The sequence below is a fragment of the Colius striatus genome, chromosome 3 (assembly GCF_028858725.1).
Source record: "Colius striatus isolate bColStr4 chromosome 3, bColStr4.1.hap1, whole genome shotgun sequence".
Taxonomy (NCBI): domain Eukaryota; kingdom Metazoa; phylum Chordata; class Aves; order Coliiformes; family Coliidae; genus Colius; species Colius striatus.
In genome coordinates, this window is record NC_084761.1 from 21,645,953 (window position 1) to 21,662,583 (window position 16,631).

Below are 16,631 nucleotides of genomic sequence, written 5' to 3' on the forward strand. Positions count from 1 at the left end.
CTACCATTCTATGATTCTATGATTAAATCTTTTGCTAAATTGGGCCTTAGGTCATTTGAATTGGATTATTGCTCTGAAAAAAGTCTTTCTGACTTGTGCATTTTCCTTTGGGGAAGGTGACACCTTCAGCTATGAAGACGTCACTCGAAATGCTCTGCAGTATGTGCACGATGGTTCGGCAGCAGCAGAGGACAGCATGGAAATCTCTGTCACCGATGGTGTCACCACAGTGACCACAGTGCTGAGGGTGGAAGTGTCCCTGCTGGATAACAACGGTCCACAGCTGATCCCAGGCTGCCTGTTGGCAATCACCGTGGCTAGTAAAAGCTCCGTGACTCTCTCTCGTTTGCACCTCGCTTATACCGTGAGCTTTCATCTACTTCTAAACCCAGCAAATGCTTCCCTTGCCTTATTCCCCCACAGACTTCTGGTCGCACACACCTCTGCAGAGGTGAATTCTTGGTAGAGAGCTCAAGTTTTCACTGTGTCCCAACTACTGCTGCCAAAAAGGGGATAACAGACTCTTTCATCCAACAGGGTTTTAAAGTTGTCCCTGTTTGACTGCAACAGCAGTGAACTGTGATGCTGTACATGAGAACTGAGTTAATCGCAGATTTTTGTATCAGGCTTTCTAATAAAGCACATGGATTTTGCTAGGTGATAATCCCTGGAAAATTTCAGCCACCTCACCCTCCTTCTAAAATTGCCTGGTTCTTTTTCTGGACATCTTTGAAGGGAGGATGTTTAAACAACCCCAGATGCTCACTCCTTGGTGGCTTGGAGTTAGCTGTAGGGATTGCCTAATGTACAAGAGTTATCTTGCTGATGAAATTCATAAGAAAGATTTTTCACTTCTTGCATACGATTTAGCACCAAATGCACTAGCAGTGGATTTCAGTTATACAGATATGCTCCCCTTAGGGAGGGGAGATCACAGTGCACATGCGAGGCTGGAGACACCTAAGGTAGAGGCTCTCAGAGAGATGATTAGGGAACTGCAGGCTGTGAAGTAAGATAAGAAGGCAGATGAATGTTTTTCCAAGGGATCAGTCTGGATACAAGTCTAGGGTCTGTCCTGTACTCCTCTTAAGGAGGAATGCTGGCAAGGAAGCTGTTCAGATTTAATTTGAGTAAAGAGGACATCTAGGGAAATGAGGATGTAATTCCTGACTCAAATGCTGAGGATATGATGATTTCTGCTTTGGGTCGTATCTTTCAAGCAAGTAACAGAAACTTTTAGAAGAAAAGTGACATCTGAGTTGTGATATTTTAGAGATGATTGTACTTAATGTAGTTAAGAGCAGCCAAAATTGGCTTTTAGTTTATTGTGAATTCTGGCTTTTGCAGCATTGCTTTGCCTTTGTTTTACTAAAAACTTAGCTCTGGGTCTCTATCTGAAGCACTGGTGGGCAACATTTACTCCCTGTGCCAGCTATCAGCTGAATTTTGGCACACTTTATCTGGAGTAAGGAAAAGCATTTTACATAAATGGTTGAGCCCACCAGAAGTGTAAAGTGATGTGAAAACAAAAATGTCAGGTTTCTGTCTGGGAGATTGTGTTGATGTGATACAAGGACACAAAGATGACCTCTCTGAGCTGAGAGAAAATGAAAACACATTTTATGGTAGATTCTGAAAATGTCAACCCCATTGCTTCTCTTCTCATCAACAGAGATTCATTTAATATTCCCCAGCTGTAGGTCTGACCCAGCTAGCTTGATATCTTTCCCTATAAAACATTTTATTCCTCCTTGGATTTTTAGCAGAGAGAAACCAAAGCTAATCATGCCTTGTTTTGATTTGGTTTGCTTCTTCATGTTTAGGACAACAATTCTGCTGACTCAGAGATAAGAATCCAGTTAGTATCTCTGCCTGCGTATGGCACCCTCTTACGGATGTCGGGTGATGGAGAGCTTTCCAAGGTTTATAATTTCACCATGGAAGACATCAACAGCCAGAGGATCAGGTATCAAAGAGCTCTTCTCCTTCAAGCCGTGCCAGTTAAAAGCTCGGTAGGCTTTCTGCAGGGATCTCTGGGCAATGTTAGTGCAATGTATCAAAGATGGTTTTTTCCTTTCCTGGCTCTTGTGTCCTTTGAGATTATGAATGAGAGCATTTGCTGTGTGCAGAATTAGGTGTCTGAAGTGCCAGTAGTTGGCATCGCTTCAAATGATGGTGCTTTTTTCTGTGTTCACAATGTTATGGTGATCCTTTAGGTTGGCAATACCTAAACCAGTGATTTAAAAAAACTCAGGGAATGATCGTGAAGGAGAGTTGGGAACTGAAATACCACCTCCTTTTTCAAGAGGTGTGTGTTCACCTCTAAATGCAGGGGTGAGATGCATTTGTCTGGTTGTCAGTGAGACTTTCTGACCTGCATTGTGTTATGACATTCACAGATACTCCACCATGTTTGAGACCAGCAATCAGCCAGTTACAGACATCTTCCACTTCACTGTTTTTGATGCTGACAAGAACCGACTCGACAGGCAGATGTTCACCATCACCATCACGTCTGCCCAGACAATGCCATCACTCATCGCTTTTGCTGACCATATCACTGTAAGTCGCTACCCAGGATACTAGGAACAGTGACAAGACTGTTGTAGATATGGGGAACTGAACAGTTTTCCTGGACTGAGGAGATATCACTGAAGAAATATGTGGTGTTGCACATGGAATCCTGTGAGTGCAAAGGGTTAACTAATTACTTGGAGCCCAGAGGAGGCTGACAGTACAGCTGCACCCCTGAACCTCATCTGCTTACCTTTGTTCTAGTCATCAGCTGGGTTCTCCCTAGGGTGTCCTGTTGATATCAGTGGAAGATGTCTGACATAGTCCTTTTAATATTTTGCCCCTTAATTCACCAGCTTGTGTGTAAAAGATGAGCAGATGCAAGCCTGAAAACATCTGGTGCTTTGAACTGATGCACAGCATTCAGTCTCCTTATCAAAGCCCTTTGAAGTCATCTTTTTCCTTTCTAGCTTTGCATTCCCTTTCCCTTGCCTTCAAAAGACTCTCTGCAAGAAAAATGTAGATCTCGTCTTCAAGGAGGTCAGCATGACTCTGCCAGATCTCTTCTTGCCCTGAGAAAGTGCTCACAGGCTCCTCCTGGGGGCCAGGCAGGCTTTGTTCTTCTCATCCCACCTCACTTCCCAGCTGATTTCATACTTAACAGATCTAGGGGAATATGGGTCAGGACTTCAGAGGCTGGGCAAGCATACTCCTTAGGGACAGACCTGTTCAATGCTGATTCACATGGTTTTGTACATTGTGTGTGTTGGCAGTATTTTTGTCATAGGCTTTTGCTTTCCAGGTGGATGAGGGGGGCAAGGTCCCGCTTGTGGCTCATCATCACTTAGCTGCTGATTATGATACTGCTGCCAAGCAAGACTTGAAAGTCACTGTTATCACTCTCCCTATGTATGGCTACATTGTGAACACTAAGACAGGTAAACTGTTTGACTGTCTCTTCCTCCTGCTGGCTGATGAAAGGCAAGGTAGTAATTGCCATGCTGAGGCACATTCTCACCTGTCCCACTACAGTTCCTCTGTGCATTGCTAGTTGGCATCAGTTGATCATAAAGAGTTTGTAAGGTGAGCATTATGAGATAAATTGTCTCTGGGAAGTATTTTCTTCTAATTCTCCTTTGTTGGAGACTGGTCTATGTTGTGAGACTGGAGCATTTCAAGACTTTTCAAGCCCATTTGTTGTATTAAGGACATGATTTCATGATGGGCTTGGCAGTGTCATGTTCATGGTTGGACTCAATGATCTTAAAGGTCTTTTCCAACCAAAACAATTCTATGATTTTCATCATGTTTTATTTGGCTGTCCTTGTTACACAGAATAAGCTTTGCTAAATTCCTCTAAATGACAAAGCCAGCTTTAAGGCTGTGTGACCTGTGTCAGAGCATGGCTGGAAATGTTCTCCTATCTCATTGTATTGTCAAGAAAAGGTAGGATTTATCCTAAATTGCTCAAATATGTTAATCGAGGACACGTATCTGCTTATCTTGTGTACAGTCCTAACAGGAGCAGCATATATCATTTTACTTAAATCACGACTTGCCTTTGCAAATGTGACCCTGTTTTGGCTGATGTAGTGACTTGTTGCAAGAGCAATTTTCTTTCTTCTGGAGAGCACAGGTTGCTAACCATTACACATCATTCCTCCTAATTGTGCCCTAGGAACGAACCTGTTCTTTAACTATCGCTACCTGTGGGCATGGGGAAAGGAGAGCATTCACTGGGAAGCTCCCTTTTTTGTTACCCCTTTTGCTATTGTGTGGTTCAGTTCCAAAGAGCTGAGCAACTAGTACCTACCTGCAGTGACAAAGCAAAAGAGTGTCAAGTGAAGGCTAGTGTCGTGTTAAACCAGTGAGGGATATTTTGTTTGTGCCATTGTGGTAATGGGAAGGCGCTCTCCTTGGACAGGAAATGGCTGGGTGATTTTCTTGGGTTTGAGACTTAGTTTTACAAGGTGAAGCTTGATGTAGAGACTGTGTTAAGGCCAGATGGCACTAGCCATTGTCTCATGTCTGAAGAAAGCCTGCGAAATTCTGGGATGTAGGATTGCTTGTACTGTGCATAAAGCTGCAGCTTCCCTAAAGCCTACTCTAATGCAGCAGATATTGCTTTCTACAAACTTCACAGGATGTGTGAAAGCCATGTTGTGAGAACAAGCATCTTTCTGCACCATTCACAGTATGCCATTCTTCTCCCAATTCACCAGCTCTTATTATTAGTTTATCAATGAATGGAACATCCTTTCACTAGTGTTGTTCTGGCTTGCAGGTGAGAGTTTTGGCCCGCAGAGTGAGTCTTCCGTGACCACAGACACATCTTTTTCCTTTCAAGATGTTCTAGAGAATAGCATTTACTACTTCCAGAGTGTCCATGAAAGCATCGAGCCAACAAGTGATGTTTTCAGCTTTTATGTGAGTGATGGCTTCAGCCAGCCTGAGGTGCAGAGCGTTAACATCACAATTCAGGTATGCCTGTGCCAGAGCCCTCTCCTTTCACAGACAGGTGACTACTAAAGCTCAGCCTTTGCTCACACGTAATTCCCCTGGGACAGCAGAACAGTTGTGCATTGCAGCATCTTCTCCTGTGCTTATGTCTTTGGTGTCTCCTCCCTCTTAGAAGCAGTCATGGTGCTGTCTAGATTTGGAGCGCCCGGTATAGCTGCTTAATGGATATCGGCACCCACAGTGTTGTTTGGTAGCTTGTATTTAATTCAGGTGGGCAGCAGTCTCTTCCTCTTGGCCATTAACCTTTTTTGACTGTGTGCCTTTGGGACCCATGCAGCGGCAGAACGATGAACCCCCAAAGATGGTGCTGGAGCCTGTCAGAGTGCACAAGGGCTCAGGAGTGGTCGTTACCAACGCTTCCCTCAACCTCCAGGACTTGGACACCCAGAACAGGGAGCTTGTCATCATGGTTACCAAAAGTCCTAGGCATGGTAAGTCCTGACAATCTGGGGAAGGTGAGAGTGTCTTTGGACATCTGTGTCTGTGTGTCTTTATATCTGCATGTGTGTAATAGCCCCTGACGTGAGAGAGGAGCCTGGCATATTTGTATAAAGTGCATTCAGTCTGTGTTTGGACCAGCAGCCACACTGTGCTTCAGAGCAGATCTGTTCTTTAACTATCGCTATCTGTGGGCATGGGGAAAGGAGAGCATTCACTGGGAAGCTCCCTTTTTTGTTACCCCTTTTCCTGTTGTGTGGTTCAGTTCCAAAGAGCTGAGCAACTAGTACCTACCTGCAGTGACAAAGCAAAAGAGTGTCAAGTGAAGGCTAGTGTCATGTTAAACCAGTGAGAGATATGCAGCCTTTATGTGCATGTGAGCTCATGTATGTAGCCAAATTCTTAACAGCTTTGGCAATAAGCAGATGATTTCCTTCCATTTTTCTCATAAGGCTACGTCTAGCTCCGTGCATCCCACCAAGAGCTGGCACGGAGAGAGTCCCCAACAGGCTGTCTTCTCCCCATAATTCCCATCCCTGTGTCGTTTGTCAGGTGATGTCCGCAAAAGGCAGGCTGCTGCGGAGCCCCCGGGACACGGGCATGTGCTGTCCGTGGGCTCGTCCTTCACCTACCAGGACATTTTGGATGAGCTGATCGTTTATACTCAGAGCAGTGCAGCAGCACAGACGGACGAGTTTGGCTTCTCCATCACGGATGGTCTCTACACGCAGACGGGCAGGCTGGAGTTCCTCATGGAGCTGCCGAAGAAGCAGCCACCCACACTGGCTGTCAACAGGGGCCTGAAGCTCCCAGTTGGTACGGGGAGAGGGAGGAGAATGGTATTGCTTGGTATTGCTAAATGGTCCAGTCTAAACTAGTCGCTTAGCTGGATTGGCTGAAGGTGTTTGTGGACTTTCTTTCTCTGGTCCAGGCTCTGCCGCATACCTCACAGAGCAGCACTTGAAAGCAGCAAGTGTTTATTCAGATGACACCATGATTAGATTTGTCATGAAGAGGGATCCCAGCGTGGGCCATCTCCAGCTGACCCAAATTGATAATCCAGTCCAGATCTCTGTCAAAGGACCTGTCAAAAGTTTCACACAAGCTGATATAAGTAAAGGTGAGAGGGCTTGATTTTAAATCATTGTGACAAGTAAAATGTGGCCAGTTTAGGAAGTTCCACAAGTTGAACTCTCTGATCCCTATTGGGTCCCTTCCAACTTGAGATATTCTGTGATTGTGATCTTTGTAGGAGAGGAAGATGACTTGAAGTAAGAAAGGGAAATAGAAAGAAGTGTTAACAACCTTATCATTAAGCAAGTGTTAAGAGATCTCTCTCAGCAGGAGAAAGAGAGTAAAAAAGTAACAAAATGCAAATCCAGGAACTCCTTTGAGCCCCAAGTCTCTTGGTTTATAGAGCTAGCCTCATTCCAAAGTAAGGATTAAATGATGCAGCTTGTCATAAGCCACCTCTTTTCTCCTTTCCCTCTCTCCAGGGCAAGTGGTGTACCGTCACAAGAAAGGGGATCGTGGTGGACGCTTTGCCTTCACCTTTGATGTGATTGATGCAGATGGCAACAAACTGATGGACCAGGTTTTTTATATTAGTGTATTAGGTAAAAGATAGTGCTGGAATTACATTTTCTTTGCTGCAGAGCTGAGGCCTTCATAGATTGCCATCCCACATGTACTGCAAGTTAAGATGTAATTGTTGAGATGCAGTTTTTATTTGCTGTTAATTCAAAGGCCTTTCAAGTTTGGGGCATGGGAAGAGTTCACAAATGTGGGGATTAGGTTTTTTGGCTTCTGACAAACTTGCTGAAAAAGGTAGAAAAATTCCCCTTAATTTCCTCATATTATCTAGACTGTCTTTAAGATGTTATGTTACTTGCTGCAGAGGCCCAGAGTACCTATATTGGAATTACCAGTCTGGAAGGTGTTTGTGTGTATATTATCTTTGCTTCAGCATAAGTACTCTGTCTCCTAACTCAGCTTTGTATTTAACCCTTTCAGAGGACAGACTTCCCCCCTCCATCATCACCAACAGAGGGCTGGTCTTGGATGAGAACTCAGTGAAGACAATCACGACCCTCCAGCTCTCTGCTACTGACCAGGACAGTGAGCCGAGTCAGCTGCAGTACAAGCTCATCAAGCAGCCACAGCTGGGGCACCTGGAGCATGTGGCATCCCCAGGTTAGCAAGAGGTGTTTACTCAGTTGGGTGCTCCTCGCAGCAAAGCACTGGAAGGCTTTTGAGCCCTAAAAATTCACTGTGGGAAAAGTATGCTTGGTGGTAGCACTACAGAACTGTTTCCCATTAGAAATCAAATGGTCATTAGCCCAGAGACATGGACAACAGGGTGAGGGGAGGTGAGGCAGTCCAGTAATCACAGATAAGGATTTATTAAGCCCCTGGGTGAGTTTATGCTCCATGGTAACCTTGCCCCATGGACTTGGCAGATCAGTCCAGCTTGCCACTACGTGAATCTCCCCTTTCAAGACCTATTGCAGCATCTGCATGACAGGCAAACTTTCAGCCTTTTCTGTGACCACATACAATACGACACCCAAAAGGATCCATTCCCTAATGTCTATGGTAATAGAGCCCACCTTGGTGATCAGACAACTTGCTTTCAGTCTCCCTCTTGGCCAGTATGTCGCTTGATTCCTAAAAAGTTGTGCTTTGGAAGGAGGAAGGGAACTATCTGCCAAGTTAGTTTAAAAGGAAGCTATGTTGTGGTGGCCAAGAAGGCCAATGGCATCCTGGGATGAGGCCTCATCTGGAGTCCTGTGTCCAGTTCTGGGCTCCTCAGCTCAAGAGGGACAGCGAACTTCTTAAGAGAGTCCAACACAGGGCCATCAAGATGATCAGGGGACTGGAACACCTTTCATACGAGGAAAGGCTGTGGGAACTGGGGCTGTTTAGTCTGGAGAAGAGGAGACTGAGAGGAGATCTTACTAACATTTACAAATATCTAAAGGGTGGGTGTCAGGAGGTTGGGACATCCCTTTTTTCTATAGTAGCTAGCAACAGGACAAGGGGTAATGGGATGAAGCTGGAACACAAAAAGTTCCACTTAAACAAAAGAAAAAACTATTTCAGTGTTCAGGTGAGGGAGCCCTGGCACAGGCTGCCCAGAGGGGTTGTGGAGGCTCCTTCCTTGGAGGTCTTCAAGATCCACCTGGACACGTTCCTTTGCGACCTGATCTAGGTGACCCTGCTTCTGCAGGGGGGTTGGACTAGATGATCTCTAAAGGTCTCTTCCAACCCCTACCATTCTATGATTCTGTGATATGCTAGATAATGAATTCTGGTAGTTCAGAGAGGGGGGGCTTGGTCAATCCTGTGAAACTCAGAAAATAGTTACCTGCAAATGTGATCTGAGTTTTAGAGTTGCCTTCAATGCCCAGTGTGTATGAGTGCCCTACCGCTCTCTGATAAATTAGTCTATGATGTCATATAATGTGCTCATGTGATGCAGATTATACTCATCTAAGGTTATATTTCTTCTTAGAATTCGATTTCTCATTAACATGAGAATAAAGTGGAAATATCTGCTGTGTGTTTTTGAGATGCAGACATTCCCTGTACAGCACAGTTTTAGTTTGTGGTTTGCTTCATCTTCTCCCAGTGTAAGATGTCCTCTGGTAACCATGTTGAAAAGGTAGGAATAATGAATGGAAGTTATAATAAGCAAACCCCTTGCTGGGAGAGAATTAAAGACTTGCAATATTATTGTCTAGATTACAAACAAAACCATGAGTCTTGTCCTTTGGAGACTTGAAAGAGCTGGATTAAGGATTTTTTTCCTCTTGATATTTAAAAAGTGATGATTCTGATTTCTGTGCTTTTTCATGTCTGTGATGGACTAAGAAAGATACAGAGTCACCCACTGTGAAAGAGAGCTTCTCGTGATTTAAATGACCTAAACCTAAGGAGAGCGTACTGGAGTGTTCAAAAGAGAACACAAACATTTAAAGCTAATGAGCTCTGAGGAAATCTTGGCTAATTAACCAGTTTGGGCTCATTTACTTCTATCAGATCCTGGTATCTTTTGTACTGTGGCGAATACTTGTCAGTAGCTATTTAGCATGATAAACTGGCAAAAAGTGTTTTTTGGTAAGAGCAGCAAAAACTATCAGACGCAGCACTGAGACTTAAAGGCACAAGTGCTTTTTAAAGTGCTTGTCTGTGTCACACCTAAGGACCTGTAAAGATGTCACTATAAGTCAGTATTGAAAATGGGGCTTAGTCTGTTCTAAATGCAGAGGTACAAGGAGGTAAAAAGACAAGAGTCTTTGAAGGCACTTCTGAAAACTGTTGTGAGGCCAGGAAACCTTTTGCTCCTGCTCAGTGATGCCATGGTAAGATCAGTCCTGCACAACAGTGAAAATCAAGTGTTACATCTGCCATTTTTCTCTTAGCTTCTCTCTAACCCTCTGACCTGAGAGGCCCATCTCAACAGGGTGTCCTGACAGTGTATGTGGGAAGGTTCTGATTTACATTACAAAGTTTATACTTCTTCTTAGAATTAGGTTTCTCAATAACATGAGATTGAAGTGGAAATTTCTGCTGTGTGTTGTAAACTTGTAAGTCTGGGAAGAATTCTGTACTTCTTTTTGCAGAAGGGGTGCCACCATGTTAATTGAAGAGTTGTTGAGGGGAGTTTTTGGGAAGCTATGTGATAGCTAAATCCTGGCTCAGTTGAGGTTCGTGGTACAGCCTGGATCGGAGCAGAACAACCAAGACTGAGTGCTTATGGTTAGATATGTCCAGCTCCCTATGTTTTACTGTGCCTCACTCGTTCTATTTGAGCATTTTCCCCTATCGTTCTTTTTCTAGGGACAAGAATTAGCTCCTTCAGCCAGGCAGACTTGGCCTCTCGCAGCATCCGGTACGTCCACACCAGTGACGTTGAAAAGCATACGGATGCCTTCACCTTTTCTGTATCTGATGGAATGAATGAGGTAAGTCCCAGCATGGTTTTTTGCCTTAGTCAGGGCAGGCTATTGATTTTGTAGGATGAATTGGGAGTCAGTTTTCCTCTTGCATGCTTGTGAGAGACAATTATGTGTGGTAAATGAAATGAAACAAGGCACACGTGGGCTTATTGTTTGGCAATGTTGGATGCTCTTATTTCCACTGCTGGGAGAGATCTTAAGTACCATAGAGAAGGAAGCATGCCCTGTGAAAGAGGAGCCACCTGCAATGTAGCCTCATGAAATAGACTTACCAAGATTTCAGTGTCTGCTCTTCTTCTGCCTACCAATTGCTCCTGGAGCTCAGTTTTGATCCAGTACACTGATGATGTACCCAGAAGCACAGTTAGACCCCTGAGAGGTGTCTCTTCCTACTTTCTGAAAGAGAAAAATCATACCTGAAAACAGAGAGACACAAAGTGAATGAGGGAAGGAAAAGCAGATGTCCATAACTATCACAGAAAGAAGGAGAATAAATTAGTGGGAAGGGATGCAAGAGGTCACGTGCATGTGATCTGTGCTTAGAAGCTCGTGTTTACTGATAGACAAGGCCAAACCAAAGTGATACAGACTCTGGATCACTGTGATCTCCTTTAAGCATTATTGTTTCAGTGGAGTTGCACTCTCGGCAGACTGAATTCATCAAGAGAGGCTTTTTCTCCTCGTCCAGGTGAGCCAGACATTTGACATCACCATAAACCCTGTGGATGACTCCTTACCTGTAGTCCAAAGCCTTGGGATGACAGTTCAGGAAGGGGTGAGAAAAACCATCACGGAGTTTGAGCTTAAAGCAACAGACGCTGACACGGAGGTAAGGGAGACCTCCTCCTTGCCTGCTCCATTCCTTCTTCTGCGGCACACCTGGGCTACCAGGAAAATGGCCTTTTGTTCAAAGAGAGAGATTATAGTGTCATCTCTCCCTGTCAACACACCCTCTCTGATCACAACATCAGACAAACAGCTTGTGGGAGGCCCAGTTTGTACATAAATACGTGACTGAGCGTTTGAGCAAAGCTAAGCACTGGCTTGAGAAATGGCTTTGTCTGGGATGTCTCTCAGACACATAATCCCCAAACCTGAAAGGAAAACCTTTGGAAATTGTGATCAGAGCTAATCCTTGCCCTATCCCACCTTCTCTCTGAACACTCTGGATGTGAACTGAGCTTACGCTAGCCTTGATACCAAGTTTATACCTAGCACAGATGAAAATGACATTTCCTCATCCTGGATCTATCCAGAGGCTAAGTGGTCTCATGTTGTCTCTACCTCACTGAGCTGCATTTTACTTGCAGCAAGAGAGCTCCTGGCTGCCTCTTATTGCCCTGAGCCAAAAATCCTGCCTCAATGGTTATTGCTGCTTCCACCTCAACAGAAGTGACAAAGGGCCTGTCGCATAGAATGGCTGCAGAATGGGAGACTGCTGTGTTCAAGGAGTTGTCCTGAGGACAGGAGCCATCTCAGACCAGCCAAACCAATAGTTCGATGTGATGAGTCTAGCCTAGCTCTCCCTGACTGGGGCTGCCACCTTGGGAGAGATATAAAGACAGGTCAGGGCTCAGGGTGAATCAATTCAGTGTGCAGTGGCCGCGTTTCATTCAGCCCCTGGTTGGAAACTGGACTAGGAAAGCTGTCTGGGCATAGAGTCCCACTCCAGACCTCTTGAGCTGGAAGGACATGCCACTCTGTCTTCTTGGTGCAGGCTGAGTCCATCACATTCACAGTCGTGCAGCCCCCCCGGCATGGCCTGATCGAACGCACCAGCAACGGGCAGCATTACCACCAAGCCACCACCTTCACCATGGATGACATCTACCAGAACCGCATCAGCTACAGCCACGATGGCAGCAACTCGCTGAAGGATCGCTTCACCTTCACTGTGTCTGATGGGACCAATCCCTTCTTCATTACAGAGGATGGGGGGAAGAAGGTAAGGGGAGGAGAAGGAATGTGAGGAAGACCTTCTCAAATAGAAAGCTACCTCCTCTCAGAAAGGGGACACTCAGCTGCTGTTGCTCCACTGAAGATAAGAGCTGAGTATTCTCAGCTGTGTGATGCTATTTACTATTCCCTGGTGTATTAGCCTTTGTGTGTGCAAACTCACCACAGGACCTTGATGACAAGAAAACTGAAGAGAGCAGAACTGGTAATATGGCCTCAGGTTGCACCAGTAGAGATTTAGATGGGATATTAGGAGGAATTCTTTCACTGGGAGGGTTGTTAGACACTGGCACAGGCTGCCCAGGGAGGTGGTGGAGTCCCCATCCCTAGACCTATGTAAAAGCCATGTAGGTGAGGTACTGAAGGACGTGGTTTAGTGGTGGGCTTGGCAATGTGAGGTTAGCGATTGGACTCGATTATCTGAAAGGTCTTTTCGAACCAAAACAATTCTGATTCTATAATATAGTGGATGAGGCTCAGCCTCCCAGAGTAATTGCCATCTCCCTGGACTTTTGTCAGGTTGTGACAGCAGCACCGCAGCGCTTCAAAGTGGACATCCTCTCTGTGGATGATGGGACACCCAGGGTCGTCACCAACCTGGGTTTGCAGTGGCTGGAGTACATGGATGGCAAGGTAACTGCCTGCCTGGGTTCAGCTTAGATTATTTCTCAGGCAGTTCCAGGAGGAGGAGCTTCACAGAAGAACTTCTTGATCCTTCACAATTTTTGTGACAGATACAGGTGACCCTCTGTGCCCATGAAGTGCCTTGGAAAAGGCAGAGGTGTGCAGGGATGCCTGCACTGCAGCTCCATTAGCTAAACAAGGCATCCTGGCTCCAGGGCACTAAATTGCTTCCTGGACCATCCCCTTCCCTTATGCCAGTGGGACCAACAAGCCTGTCTCTTCTTGGCTCTTGCACAAGCTGTACAGTACAGTGCAGTGCAGCCCCTGCCCAGCTTCCTAGGCAAACACATCCTACCCCTTTTCCCTCCTCCCTGGCATGTATTTTCAGCCTTTCTCAAAGCAGAGAAGTCTTGATTATGCCCCAAGGCCACCATGGGAGAAAGTGATATAGGGATTTCTTGTTGTGAGATGCCTTTTGAAGTCGAAACAAAATCCCAGGAAACTCTCACATGCTCATTTTTGAGGACCCAGTATTAACTGCAAAGAATTGCTCTAATTTGTCCCAGGAAAAGAGGCTGGAAGACACTGTTCTAAGGATTGTATTAAGAAGTGGCTATCTCAGCGCAAATTCCTGACTTCAGAAAAAGCACTCCAGCTGCCCAATTCTCTCTTTTTCTCCTGCTGTTAAAGGTGTTTCCTTTTTAAAGAGAAAAGGAAACATGGTGGACCAGAGGCACATTTGTATGAGTTTATTCAAAATAGGGCCTAGTGCAGGCTCCCTGAAGCAGCATGAACTGTCCTGAGTGAATCCTTCTACTTGAGGCTGTTTGCAAATGTTTTTGTAAATCCACCTGAGCATCAGCACGGTTCGTAGAGCAGTAGTTTCCCAGTGAAACCAAAAGATTTCTTGTGGCTTTTAGCCCCAGCTAGATAGGGCTGGGCAGCTTGTCTGAATTTGTTTTTCTTTGAACCACAGTATTTTTATTAAACAAACCAGAATTGGAATCCTTCCTGTCCTCTTGAACCACCTTGTGGGGCATCTGTCTGTTCAATGCCACACTGTGTGCTCTGTGCTTTTACATCCCTAGCTTTTCCGTCCCCAAGCCCTGTTTGACAGAGGGCTTTTTGGATGAACAGTCAGTCAGGCTTGCACTGCTGGATCCTCCAGAGTTTCACCTCCTTGATTTGGCTTTAATCCAGGCAACCAATCTAATCACTAAAAAGGAATTACTGACGACAGATCCTGACACAGATGACAAACAGCTGATCTATGAGATAACAACTGCTCCCAGAAATGGTTATGTGGAAAACAAGCTGAAACCAGGGACACCTGTGACCACCTTTACACAGGGTATGGAGTTGGACTGTGTTCTGTTGCATTTTTCCTTCAGCTGCTTCACTTTATCAAGATTGTTTGTGTGGGAGGTAAAAAAAAGGTGGGAGGGGAGAAGACAAGGGGCAAATCTCAAAGGTGTCAAAAATAAGAATTGGACTTTGCTCCCAATTGCAGAAATCCTATAATTTTGTATAGAAGTCAACATGTCCGCTGTAGCACACCCAGGTTCTCCAGACTTGCTACAACTGGAAATTTGACTTGGGACAGTAAGGAGCTGTAGATATTGCATGTGGATCTAACTGTCACAAGGTCTGGTAGATATTTAGCCAGCAGTGCAGAGTCAACAAGGTGTGGAAAGTTCACTCTTGCAGGACCGAGGGGCCCTCCATTAGGAAGGGAAGGTTGGAGAGTTAACTGCTTCCTACACCGTTGTGCTCTTTCTGATTGCTGCTCCTTCCAGACTCCCCTGGGCAGGCTGAGAGTCTACTCGTAGCGCAGCCTTTTTTTAGCATTGCTGCTGCAGTTGGCAGAGCCTCACACCACACTGCATTAGATCCTGGATAAATGCGGTCAGCAGTTCTGCCTGCCTCTTCTCCTGCCAGCCATGCCTGGCCTCCTGATTGCTCTGAACAAAAAAAGGAAATAAAAAAAAGATAGAGAACTAGAAGGTCAGAGAGCCCAAACCATCTCAGCAGTGAGAAGGAACCCTGTTAGGACATACCAGCTTATAGAACAGAGCTGAAATATGCACTCACCAAGAAAAGTCATATTTCTTGCATTTCATCAAAGCTTCTTTAAATTTACCTTGTTTTTAAATATAAGCTATTATGGACAAAGACTAGGCAAGGGAATGTCTTGTCACAGCTTGTAGGCTGGCTTCTACCACAGGGAAGACTACTGGAGTTAAAAACCTGCTGCAACCGTGTGAGTGCTTGTCACCACACTACTCATCTGTAAAACTGCTAATGACTTTCTGTGTTGGCTCACTGAGTGTCTCCTCCTGGCAGAGCATGTGAACCAGGGCCTGATTTGGTATGTGGTGCATGAGGAGAAGGTTCAGGAAACAACGGACAGCTTTCAGTTCCTAGTAAAGGACAGCAAACCCAATGTGGTCAGTGGCAACATCTTCCATGTCCAGTGGTCTCTCCTCAGCTTTACATACACCAGGTAAGTGACATGGAGTTTACAGCCCTCTTCTGATAAAAGGGGTCTTATCTGGAGGGAGGCAGGTTGAGTTCTGTAATATGTGATTGGACCTACAGCATGGCAATGAAATTCTGGGGCAGTTACCATATTTTTTTTCCTGCATTTCACTGGCATCTCACTGGAACCGAGGTCACGCTGCTGTGCTGTAGCACCTCACATGACATTCCTGTCAAATTAACACTGTTGATATCTTAGGGGGGGTGCAACACTAGCCAATATAGAAGTGGGAACTCATGTATGTGTCAGTGAGAAGTGCCTGCTGGGCCAAATCATAGGGCAGGCTTGCTGAATAGCTGCCACCTGCTCAAATCCTGGATTGTTAGTGTTCCTCGGATTTTCCATGGAAGCAACAGCCAGCCCGAGTCTGTGGCTCTCGGTGTTGGCATAAACACATAGAGTTTACTCCTCAGCCTGTTATTTGTATCTGTTTGATGTGTTCCCAGCTACGAGGTCAGAGAGAGCACGGGCTCTGTCAGTGTGGCGGTGAGGCGGATCGGTAACCTCAACCAGTACGCCATTGTCTTGTGCCGCACAGAGCAGGGAACCGCCACCTCCAGCTCCAACTCGCAGCCTGGGGAGCAGGACTACATGGAGTATGCAGGGCAGGTAGGTTGGAGACACTGAGAAAGGGGAGGTCTGACCAGGCATGCCATCAAGCCTGGATGAAAGAACTGATAAAAACACAAAGGCAACTGTATTTCCTTTCTAAACAATTGTGGTTCATTTGCTTTCAGAAGAGGGTCTGTGTTGTCGTCAGTTTTTTATGTTGACAGATACACTTTGCAGCAGTGTTCTGACCACAAATGCTATGGGCTTGCCTGAGTAGGAATTTCATTGCTGATCATAGAATCATAGAATCATTTTGTTTGGAAAAGACCTTTAACACTGCCAAGCCCACTGCTACACCATGTCCTTAAAGCATACAAAGGGCTAAAATCATAACTGAGATCAGAAGGGACGGGGCCTACACACTGCATTGCTGCTGCCTTTGAGCTCTCCTAGGCATTCTAGAATCATAGAATTGTTTTGGTTGGAAGAGACCTTTAAGCTTGTCAAGTCCATCTACTAAGCTCATA

At 45.4% G+C, this 16,631-nt stretch overlaps 1 protein-coding gene across 1 annotated transcript in view; it reads left to right on the plus strand.

Moving 5' to 3' along the window:
• Nucleotides 1-16,631, plus strand: part of FRAS1 (Fraser extracellular matrix complex subunit 1) — a 173,793-nt gene that overhangs the window by 136,432 nt on the left and 20,730 nt on the right. The window contains exons 37-53 of the mRNA XM_061992064.1: nt 117-364; nt 1,824-1,966; nt 2,400-2,562; nt 3,317-3,452; nt 4,799-4,995; nt 5,312-5,465; nt 6,025-6,288; nt 6,404-6,592; nt 6,969-7,088; nt 7,486-7,665; nt 10,315-10,439; nt 11,122-11,262; nt 12,151-12,378; nt 12,909-13,022; nt 14,214-14,364; nt 15,357-15,516; nt 15,999-16,161. Of these exons, the coding sequence (XP_061848048.1) occupies nt 117-364; nt 1,824-1,966; nt 2,400-2,562; nt 3,317-3,452; nt 4,799-4,995; nt 5,312-5,465; nt 6,025-6,288; nt 6,404-6,592; nt 6,969-7,088; nt 7,486-7,665; nt 10,315-10,439; nt 11,122-11,262; nt 12,151-12,378; nt 12,909-13,022; nt 14,214-14,364; nt 15,357-15,516; nt 15,999-16,161 (2,876 nt within the window). The remainder of the gene's footprint in view (nt 1-116; nt 365-1,823; nt 1,967-2,399; nt 2,563-3,316; nt 3,453-4,798; nt 4,996-5,311; nt 5,466-6,024; nt 6,289-6,403; nt 6,593-6,968; nt 7,089-7,485; nt 7,666-10,314; nt 10,440-11,121; nt 11,263-12,150; nt 12,379-12,908; nt 13,023-14,213; nt 14,365-15,356; nt 15,517-15,998; nt 16,162-16,631) is intronic.